This window comes from Oreochromis niloticus, linkage group LG15 (assembly GCF_001858045.2).
Source record: "Oreochromis niloticus isolate F11D_XX linkage group LG15, O_niloticus_UMD_NMBU, whole genome shotgun sequence".
In the NCBI taxonomy this organism is placed as follows: Eukaryota; Metazoa; Chordata; class Actinopteri; order Cichliformes; family Cichlidae; genus Oreochromis; species Oreochromis niloticus.
The window spans coordinates 5,344,135-5,355,282 of NC_031980.2; the positions used below are offsets into that span (position 1 = coordinate 5,344,135).

Below are 11,148 nucleotides of genomic sequence, written 5' to 3' on the forward strand. Positions count from 1 at the left end.
ATCTGTTTGTTACTAAAGGTTACTGGCAGCCTACATAAACAAAGAAATGGTGATGTTTTAAATATTGTGTTTTTTATGCAAATAAAAAGGGCAGAGGCCACCGCTTCCTTGAGCGGTTTGGATTTCTGTTGGGGAAATCTCTTTTTCGAGTTTTTATTTATCTGGCATGTCCGGCTGTCTGTCTCTGTTTTTGTTTCCCAGTTTGCTGTGAATATGTTTAGAACATTGCCGCCGTCATCCAACCCCACGGGTGCAGAGTTTGACCCAGAGGAAGATGAACCCACTCTAGAAGCTGCGTGGCCGCATCTACAGGTACATGGATCACACCCACACACATGGTTTAGTCAGAAAGAGCCTATTCACCTATTTCTGTTGTTTTAAAGTCTTTGCTCCTCTTCCACAGCTCGTCTACGAGTTCTTCCTGCGGTTCTTAGAGTCACCAGACTTTCAACCAAACATAGCCAAAAAGTATATTGACCAGAGGTTTGTATTGCAGGTGAGCATGTTGCTAGAGCACAGCTTCTTTCTCTGTAAAGAGGAGCTATGATGCTCATTTCCACCTCAATATTTTTATTCTTAACTAGACAAGCTTTGCATGATTGATAGTTCAAAATAATCCTTGTTTATCGTATACCAGTGCTTTGTCCAGCCCCTCTGTTCGTGCACTGTCTAAAACAAGCTGTTTTAGCTCCTCTGCCTTTATGCATGTGGGTGAGGCATCTGCGCGTATAGCTTTGACTGTGCGCACAGATGCCTGGAAAGAACATATTGAGGATATCTGCTCTCCTACACGTCATTTAAGGCCAATGTTTGTCTGAAGTTTAGTGACTAGAGCAGCCTAAGGCCTGAAGTTTTGGCTTTTTCGTATTAGTTGCACATACGCTGAAATCATTGTTGGAAGCTTGAGCCATGTTTAGTATGAGCATGCATTTCTGCATTTCTGTAATAGTATCAATGTGACAAAAGAATAAAAACTGTAACAAGCCCACTTATGAGCATTGTATGTAGTACTCTGTTACATTTAATTTTATTGTCCCAGTAACCTTCTTTTTTTTTTTGTTTGTGTGTTTCTTCAGCTCTTAGAACTTTTTGACAGTGAAGACCCCAGAGAAAGAGATTTTTTAAAGACCACTCTCCATCGCATCTATGGGAAGTTCCTGGGCCTTCGAGCATACATTAGAAAACAGATTAATAACATATTTTATAGGTGAGTGTGTGTCTTCCATAGCTACATTAATGGTGCTTGTTTTGTTTGCTTGTTTTGGGGGGTTTTTTGTTTTGATTTTTTGAAAGGAACATTATTGCTAACTTGTGTGTGTTTGCCCTTTTTCAGGTTCATTTATGAGACTGAGCATCATAATGGAATTGCAGAACTACTGGAAATACTAGGCAGGTAAGATGCTTTTAGATTTGTTAAAGCAGCTGCTGTTCACAGTATAGGGTTCAAAATATAGGTTTGTTTTTATATATATATATATATATATATATATATATATATATATATACACACTACTGTGCTGTGCAAAAGTCTTGAGCTACCTCTTATTTCTTTGTAGTTTGCTAGGATAATGGGTAAAAGGTGCAGTGATTTATACCATTTGCAAATTTAAATGGAAATACAGTATATGAGGCAAAAAGTGAGTTTGCACAGTTTTAGTAAGTTTGAGAGTCAATATTTAGTAACGCCACCTTTATTCTTCAACACAGCCTGAGCTTTTTTGTGATTTCTTTAAGTAGTCTTCAGGAATAGTTCTCCAGGCTTCTTGAAGGACATTCAAAGCACTTCTCTGGATGCAAGCGAAAAATGAAGCTGTTGGCAATCAGATGCTTTCCAGATGAAGTTGTATTGTGGAGGATACAGGTTTTGGCGCCATCACTCCATAAGACTTATTGCCACTGATTTCAGTCCTGTTCTTGTGTGATTTGTCATTTTCATTAGAACATTTCTAATGAGGCTTCAGTAAACAGATAATGGGTCACCTGAAGTAGGGCTGTGCGATATGACCAAAATCTCATATCCCGATATTAAGACATCTATCGTCGATATAACGATATAAATTACAAAAATGTAACATTTCCTGTAAATTCTGTGAATCTCGGGCATCTCGACTTGCGTGAAGTGTTTCCAGCTGGGCGTCGTGTACCTGGAGTCGAGTGTTTTAACTGATGCATGGAACTATACATTTTTAGACGTAAGTTGTAACGGCCGCCATTTTCTTTGTGAGTATTTATTACACAGCGTGCTGCGGAGAAAAGTCTGTTCTAATGTTTGAGTCTAAGGTTTATTTTTTAGCACCTGGCGGCTCTTTTTTGCTTCTCATCCGTTAATACTCTGCATCTTTCACGTGACTCGTTTTATTTTGAAAAGCCTCAACAGGATCTTGAGCTTTATTGTGAAAGGTTTATGTGGAAAATAAACAAGCGGACACGCTGTGGTTTTACCGTCGTTGTTGCTAACGAAAACGCATAAAAAACAAGCGCTTGTCCGCCGTAGTGTGGTTATATTAAATATAAGAGAAAGAGAGAACTTTAAGAAATTAATATAGCCACTACAGTGACCATCAAAATGATGAAAAAATATTGCCGTAAACAGTTTATTTTGCGACACCACGAAACAAACGATAGCGTAAAATGAAACGATAGACGTTTTTCTATCGTCATCCGATATATATCGTTATATCGAACAGCCCTAACCTGAAGGGCCACATGGTATTTGCAAAGTTGCTATGTATGGACATATTACTGGTTCATCCCATGAGTTGAGTGATTATTTTGTGCTTGTCGGTCAGTGCTGAAAAAAAATTTCTCTGATAATGTTCAAGTACAAGGACTGAAAATGAGTGAAAGAGCCAGCCAGTGTCCAAAGAAAGTCTTTGAAAGAGCTTCAGAAAGCCTGCAGAACTATTGCTCAAGACCACTTCAAAAATGACAGGCTGACTCCTTGGAAGAAATGTATAAGAGCATTAGTGGTGGCTCAAGACTTTTACACAGTACTGTAATTTTTTTTTTTTAAGTTAATATTGAGATTCAGAATTATTGTACACTAGAGTAATTTCTTCTCTAATAACGATCTTCCTCACAGCATAATCAATGGATTTGCATTACCTTTGAAAGAAGAGCACAAGATATTCCTGCTGAAAGTCCTCCTGCCTTTGCACAAAGTCAAGTCTCTTAGTGTGTATCACCCACAGGTAGGAATTTCCTTATGTTTTGCTCTGCCTTTCTCTGCTATAAACAAAATGCTGTAACAAAAGTATGTCTCAAGCAAAGTCTTTTCACTTGGCAGACATGCAGGTAATGCCTCAAAGCAGTTATTTTGTCAGTGAAGCATGTATCCAGTGATAAAAAATGTGGAGTTAGTCACAACTTTAACTCTCAATGTTCACCGGATAAAAATGCACGTTTCAAATTAACAATCTGGTCCTTTTACCCCTAACTAATGTTTAAAAATAGTGTAAACATGCAAAAACTGACATCTGTGCTCGTGTGTCAATGCAGCAACATTTATTGCCTGATTAGAACGTTTAGGACAGCCGCCATCTTTGATCTTACTTTATTATGTAGATTCTGTAGTTTGTTGAGTGCAATCTCTCTCCCAATAATATTTATGATACTTCTGATTTTGTCAAAATTAAAACAAATGCTGTTTCCTTTTTTTCCTTTTCTTTTATTTCCCAGCTGGCCTACTGTGTGGTACAGTTCTTAGAGAAGGATAGCACCCTTACAGAACCGGTAAGATTTATTTATTTTGATATTGATTTTTTGGCATTTTTTTATTATCGATTGACCTTCAAGCTCTTTTCAGACATACATCGTTCAAACTCCTCAAGACAGTATTCTCTGTTTGTTTTATGGTGGGTAAGGTCAGGGCAAAAATAAACACGCTCACAAGTCCTCACAAACCTGCTGGAAGGTGTTTTGGATTTTGTGTGCTTGCATGAAATACCCTGAGATCAACTAAACTACTTTATGAATATGTTGACTACTGTTTCTGCTTCTACTGATAGTTTTTGTAATTTAAGCTCATGTAATCCACCATCAGCAGATTAATGGCTGACCAAAATCAGCTGTCCAAACATTCCTGCTTCCTCTTTAATAAGCCTGGTATCCTGCCTGTGTGTCTGTTTGTAGACGGTAATGGCATTGTTAAAGTATTGGCCAAAGACCCACAGTCCAAAAGAAGTTATGTTCCTCAACGAACTGGAGGAGATACTGGATGTCATTGAGCCTTCAGAGTTCGTCAAAGTCATGGAACCCCTCTTCAGACAGCTGGCCAAATGTGTGTCAAGCCCGCACTTTCAGGTCTGAACCACATCCCTGATTATTTTGATGCGTGTTTTAGTTAGTCGTACAGTGTGCATTCTGTTTGTCTGTGTACCCATGTAACCCTGTGAAAAACTGTGTTGTCAGGTAGCAGAGCGAGCCCTGTACTACTGGAACAATGAGTATATCATGAGCCTGATCAGTGACAACGCTGCCAAGATCCTCCCCATCATGTTCCCGGCCCTTTACCGCAATTCCAAAACCCACTGGAACAAGTGAGGCTCCCCCCACCCACCCCCTCCATTTATCTGTTTATCTTTATGATGAAGGGTATGAGGATAGTACGTAAGCAAAGCAAGTGACCCGTGGTAACCTTTTTGTGTCTGTAGGACGATTCATGGGTTGATTTACAATGCTCTGAAGCTCTTTATGGAGATGAACCAGAAACTGTTTGACGACTGCACCCAGCAGTTCAGGGCAGAAAAAAGCAAGTAAGTAATGCAGGGAGACATCACACCCATTTATACAGCGCAAGCTACAGTTTCCTTGTTCTCATTACAGTGTTAGAAACGTCATGGAAAACATTGTTTAAACATCATTAGAAGTGGAAAAGATGACTAAGTAGATACACACTAAAACCACAATCTCTTAACTTGAAAAAGTTTTGGGTACATAACTTGTTTTTGTTTTTAGTTTTTTTTTTACATGAGTTTATCTTTCAGACAATCTTCTCTGTTTTGAAGAAGTCTCTTGTGTGTGTGTGTGTGTGTGTGTGTGTGTGTGTGTGTGTGTGTGTCAGAGAGAAAGCCAAATGGAAAGAGAGAGAAGAAGCTTGGGTGAAGATTGAGAATCTAGCAAAGGCAAACCCACAGGTGAGCAAATAAATAGTAACCTAGCAATTCTGACAGTACTGCAAACTTCTCAGTGATTTGCAGGGTGTCTCAGTTGCATCAGTAACCAGGCGAATCAAGCAGGGTTTGATGTTTTGGTGATGAACATCAGTTGGTGTTTTGACAAACACTCCAACTGAGAAAAAAGGAAAAAGAGTTTCTATTTTTTTTTCTCTTCCTTTTTTCTTTTGTGTGTGTGTGGAAGCAACAGATGGAAAGTTACAGGATGGATTGTGGGGAAATGTATTTCCAAAAGCTGAGGTTTAAAGTAATTAAGAAAAGCTCTGCTTAAAGCTAGTACCTCCCACAAACCTGTATATTTGATAATGTGATTCTTTGTGGTTAACTTTTCTTTCTCTTCTTTTGCTGCAGTTTGTCGTGTATGTGGACTCCATAGGATCAGGGAGTCCGATGGACATGGAGACAGATGGGCCACTGCTAGACGATGTCAACATGCTAAAGAAAGCAGTAGATGAGAAAGCCACACAGGTCAGTGTGTGTAACATTTTTAATATGCATGCCTGTATCTGTGGGGTACAAGCACAAGCTTGTGCACAAGCTTTGATGAATATCGCTTTAATAATAGACCTGTTTACGTTTCAGATGTTAGAGCAGTCAAGTGAGCCTTAATGAAATCATATACGTGGTCATAAAAAGCAGAAATTTGGACACTTTAATTTATTTATTGATACTGACTTTGACGCCAAGACTGGAGGTTTATTTTTGTTTGAAAACAAATAAATATGGTTATGTTAAGTGGAACCACACAGCCACAGTCCAGCAGTCCAGTTTTTTTCTTTCTTTCATTTTGCTTCAAAGCAGCAGAAAACTACAAGAAATGTTAATGATGAAGAAAATGTGTGATGTGGAAAAGCTAATAATAATACCGCAAATGAATTCCACTAATCACAGCTCATTTCGCAGTATGCTGTGGAGCCTATCTCATTAGTTGACATAAATACAAAAGCATTTTTAGGACATTTAAAATTGTGAACTGTGCAGCTCAGGCTTAGCGATATTTTTCTCATGCCGTGTGCCAGTCACTTTACCTAAATTGTCCAGTTTGGTGTGTCTGTACTGTTTTAGCGATAGCTGTGCTATAAATAAAAACCACGTTCAGGTCCATAAATATCTGTGTGGTGCGTGTGAAAACAGCAGCACTATCAGGGGACTTTGTAGTGGTTATTGTGCAACTGTCGCTGCCACCAGCAGCTTTTCAGAAGCACAAAGACGAATGAGGATGTTCCAGTTCTGTGCGATCGCTGCAACTCCTAATGCATCTTGTCATCACTTTGTTCTTTTGCTAATATCTGTCAAACGCTAAAATGAGGAAAGCTCTCTACCGAGCTGTGTGCACACTCCTGTTTGTGTAAAGCATGTGGGTGTAGCACTGGTGCAGACAGCATCTTCACATTTGCATTGGTTTGAAACAGTGGTCATAAAATGCACACATACAGTGAATTTGCAGGATCTTGGTTAAAAAATATGTCTTTAGAGTCACAAATGAACTTGGTTTATGACTCAGCTGTTTGGCCCCACAAGTAATTTCCTGAGCAAAGATGGTTATTCAAGCTGCTGAAACGGAGACAGATTACATAAATCACTTCAGCATCCCGTCTGCCTTCCAAACCCAAACAACAGAGACAGGATGAACAAAGAGTGTTAATGGACAATATTGCCAGAGACTTGTCCATGCTCCACTATCATATTTTTCTTTATTATACAGTTTTGAATTGTATAGCTTATCAGCTAAAGACTTTTAGTTTTGTCATGTAAGTGAGAAAAGAGTTTGAAAGGAAAGCAAATTGCAGGGATTAATATCTTGTTCGGCCTGTCAGATGGGCCTCTGTGCAGAAGCTTAGGTTCATGAAGTGGGGCTGTAAATGCATTAGTTCTGATTTTACTGATCCCTCTTTGTGTCTGTGTCTAGATCCAAAAAGACCAGCGCAGAGAACGCCCGTTGATGCGGAGGAAATCTGAGCTCCCCAAAGACATCTCCACAGTCACAGCTTTGGAGTTGCACCGAAGAGCAGAGGAAATGTTGACGCCACACGATGGCCATTAAGAGACCATCCCAGACCCACCATAAACCAGCAGCATCCACAGTGGAATCACAAACCCCACGGAGGGCCAGCACAAAAACCCCCAAAACAAAACAGAACTGTGGTATCTCAGTCCAGCCCAGTGCAACACAGAAATGAACAATCCCAGCTCCACCTGACACAGAAAATGTCTAAAGCCACACATCTAAGCCAGGTCCGGCTTTGCGAGACAAGCGGTGCTCGGTCCTTACTGATCCCCACCCCTTCACCTTTCAAACCACCTGGTTGTTGTCCAGCAGAAATGTCTTAGGTGCTGGGCGGTCCTGCATGACCACGACAAACCCTCCGTATACTGAACTTCAAACAAGAAATTGTCATAATCTCCTTTTCTTCTGGTTTTTTTCCCCCTCCCCCTGTCCGCTCAACTTGTGTTTTGGGGTGCTGTGCTGCCCCCTTCTGGTCATTTTTCTCAGGTGTTCTGTTGCGTTGTGTGAGTGTGAGTGTGAGCTGTCTTTTTCTCGTCTCTTCTTTATCGACGTCAGGTGCTTGTACAAATAATAAGAGCCCTCAACTGTAACCTCAATGGAGGACATCCACAGTGGGGGGAAAAAGGAGCATCAGTTGGTGAGACTGTGTTTCTGTATATTTAATATTGGCTATTTTTTCTCATAACATCTAAACTATAGATAGCTGTTTATATTTTTCCCTTCACGCTATATTAGGAGCTCTTCTAAGATTTCAAAAAATCACTTCCTGTCTGAAGAACTGTTCTGTTTGCTATTATTTTTCATTCATTCACTCCATTCATCAGGACAGGGTCACTCTTGAATTCAGCAGGGATGTGTGTCGAGGATTTGGAAAACAAAACCCTTTTAACTCAGTGCTGTTCATCAAACAGGGCCAACCTGACTGAGGTTCCAGGTTTTTCTTCTGCACATCATTATTCCCGTGCAGAAGCCTAGTTCGGTGCCAACTTCTCTCATTTAGTTCCTGTTTTTAAGAAAAAAAGATCTTTTAATTTTGAAGGCAGTCAGTTAGCACGGCTCCCCAAGCGTCTATGGCTTAAAGTTTACCACATGTTTAGAGCATTTTTTTATCGGTCACAAGGATGAGTCCGTGGCCCAAGTGTGTTTGGCTGCCCGGTTACTTGAGAGCTGATTGTGTCGATTTATTTTTAGTTTCCTATTTATGTCCAGCCATTGTGTGTTTAACATGGTTATTAGCTTTCAGTACAAGTCACTCTCATTCATTTGAGGCTTATGAGAGGTTAAAGAGATGTACTAGGTTGTTTGGGATTAACACGATGTTACTGTGTGTTGAGAGAAGTTAAACAGGGGCATAAACCGTGCCGATAATAGACTTTGTCTTTTTTGTTTTTTTAAATCTTTTCAAGCAAGATCCTTTTATTTGTACAACAATTGGTGGAGAATAGATTGCTTCGTAGAGGAGGTATGTTTGGTTTGAAGAGGTCAAACATAAGCCTTTCTTTTCACAGTGCCTTTTGTAGTCGGAGAGGATATTTACTCAACTGAGAACCGAGTAGCAGCATGACATAAAATGTCAGATGATTTCAAAGGTTATAACAGTAGTTTCCATAAAAAAGTATTCAGGTCCGTTGTTGGACTTCTGCCTTGTTGAAGCTACGTAGTTGGATCCGTTTTGTTTTTTGAGTTCAAGGCTAAAGAGCAGAGATGGCGTGGTTGCCCCAAACCACTTCAGCAAAGAAGCACTTCCTGATAAAACTTGAAAGAAACTCACAACACAACTGAAACTAAAACAAACTAGTAAACATTTGAAATCCGTGATGCTGTCTGTCTTGGTATGTGTGTGTGTGCTTGTTTGACTGGGAGTCCCCTCCCCTTAGTGCCTGTTGTTAAGAGCTAGCCTCTACAGGAGAGGAAAATCACCTCCCATCCCAACTTTTCTTCTTCCATCCTGTGGCCCCTCTATTCCCATTCCACTTTTTCTGATTTGTCCCATAGTCTGATCTTCCCTCATCTCCCCCCCCAGCTGCGTGCCCACACGGTGCACACCCTCTTCAGTTTAAAAACACAAAACGAAACAAAACCTGTAGGGCTTGTTATTTGGACACGTGTTTGCTTCTGGATGCTTGCAAGTTCTTTTTTTAAATTTGTTTTGTTTTGTTGTGGTTTTATTCTTCCTTTGCTCGCAGAACCTCTTTGTCAGTGTTTTCAACTGAATGTGCAAATTTGTAAATAGTACTGCAACCACACTGTTCAGTTCTCTCCATGTTTATCTTGAAGAACAACAGTCATTCAAGGCTTTCACTGAAACCCGACAAAAAGGAAAGCGATTCCATCCCGGCTGAAGCGCAGTGCTGGCTCCCATTGGTGACTGCTGTTCTTCTTCAGATGGCTTTAAATATTGGCTTCTTTGGAGCTCTTTTCATTTGACATAAGCTTTGTTTTTCTGTTTCTTTGAAAAGAGTTATATTTGCAAGTGTCCTTTAGTGTGCGTCTGATACTAAATGGCTTTGTCTGATATTGTACATATAATGTACTTTTGTGTTATAACTATTATTAAATGGTAGATTTCATATTTTGTACAAAATATCCCGTGTACAGACTACAGAGGTTATTAGCAACTGCAGACAGTTGTTATGTGGGACAGAGTTAAACACATGTAACTATTTACAGTTAGAAAACATATAGAATTTGGATAGTTTTTTATCTTTGTAATTTTGACATCTTTTCCATTTTTTTTTTTTTTCACCTCCAGATGTGTTGACCCTACATACATGAGCTTTTTGTGTGTGCTTTTATCCAAATCTCCAGTGGTGTACATCTATCTATATACAGCAAATAAAGAGAACATGTGAGTTTTATATTTTCATCCTAAGAAAAAAACAGTAGTGTGTGTCATATTTCTTTCCTTGCAGTGCTCCTGATGGTCACAAGTTCATGTTTGGACTGAATAGTGGGGACATTTTGTACCTTTTTGATCCAGATGATCATCTGCTCTGTTCATCTGCTTCATCTTTTGATTGCTCTGTAAATAACACTCACTCAACAAGCTAAAATAACAAAGATTCTGTCTGAGTGGTGTCCAAAAAACGATGTGGGCTTTATAGATCATTAGGAAACCTTCTGGGGGAACCCAGAAGCATTACCCTAAAGCAGATAACTCGTAAGCTGGAGAGCAAATGGCATCTCAGTGATTTAGAAGATCATCATCATCATCTGGCCTGAAATTTATTTTACAAAATTCAGTGGGCTACATACTGAACTTAAAAGATAGATCCAAAGAATCGATGCTACCAGCATTGGTATCAATACTATTGATATTTAGATCAATCTTCCAAACTCTATCTGCCAGTAATTTCTTTTAAATGTACAGCCAATCTTTGGTTTGAGTCAGGGTTAATTGTGGAACTTAATTTGATGCAGTGTGTTAAGTGTTTATAGTGAAACTAAGACAACCAGCTCGAGTGTGTTCAAATTGATGTATTTCAGTTTACTAAAGTTTAGTCAATTTTTTAACTTGGACCAAAACAAATTAGCTTTGAATTTGAAGTCAGAAAACCAAATAAGCCAAACTGGGAGCTTGGATCACATGGCCCGAAAAGTCTCCAAGACTGCCTATCCAGTATATTTACACATTAGCAATGACAGGTTGTAACACACACACATTTTTAACACATCTTAATGTAACTCATCTTCATTATTAATGAGTGATTAAAAATAATGAAAAACACTAAAAGAGGAACCCCAGATCCCCAATCCTGAAAAAACCCCTGATGCATCCACAAGTTACTAAAGAAATAAAGCCTTTTGCTGCCACCTGCTGGACAAAAAAAAGTATTCAATATTTGAACCTCCTCAAAACGCAGAAGATTAATTGTCCTGTCACGAAGCTTAATGGTGAATTGATGTGGTGCTTCAATTGCCTTCAGTGCACTCATTTCTCACACTTTTAAGATGCAGACTTTATGC

At 39.4% G+C, this 11,148-nt stretch overlaps 1 protein-coding gene across 3 annotated transcripts in view; it reads left to right on the forward strand.

Annotated features, from left to right (window-relative positions):
* Nucleotides 1-10,062, forward strand: part of ppp2r5cb (protein phosphatase 2, regulatory subunit B', gamma b) — a 30,105-nt gene extending 20,043 nt beyond the window's left edge. For 2 of the 3 annotated variants that reach the window (XM_005449702.4, XM_005449704.4), the window contains 12 exons: nucleotides 202-312; nucleotides 404-496; nucleotides 1,077-1,207; nucleotides 1,334-1,393; nucleotides 3,083-3,191; nucleotides 3,679-3,732; nucleotides 4,132-4,302; nucleotides 4,411-4,538; nucleotides 4,653-4,754; nucleotides 5,063-5,135; nucleotides 5,526-5,642; nucleotides 7,084-7,218. In XM_005449702.4, the coding sequence (XP_005449759.1) occupies nucleotides 202-312; nucleotides 404-496; nucleotides 1,077-1,207; nucleotides 1,334-1,393; nucleotides 3,083-3,191; nucleotides 3,679-3,732; nucleotides 4,132-4,302; nucleotides 4,411-4,538; nucleotides 4,653-4,754; nucleotides 5,063-5,135; nucleotides 5,526-5,642; nucleotides 7,084-7,218 (1,284 nt within the window). Of the gene's footprint in view, nucleotides 1-201; nucleotides 313-403; nucleotides 497-1,076; nucleotides 1,208-1,333; nucleotides 1,394-3,082; nucleotides 3,192-3,678; nucleotides 3,733-4,131; nucleotides 4,303-4,410; nucleotides 4,539-4,652; nucleotides 4,755-5,062; nucleotides 5,136-5,525; nucleotides 5,643-7,083 lie in introns of all 3 variants that reach the window. The other variant, XM_003440783.5, reaches the window with a different exon arrangement.
* The last annotated feature ends 1,086 nt before the right edge of the window (nucleotides 10,063-11,148 follow it).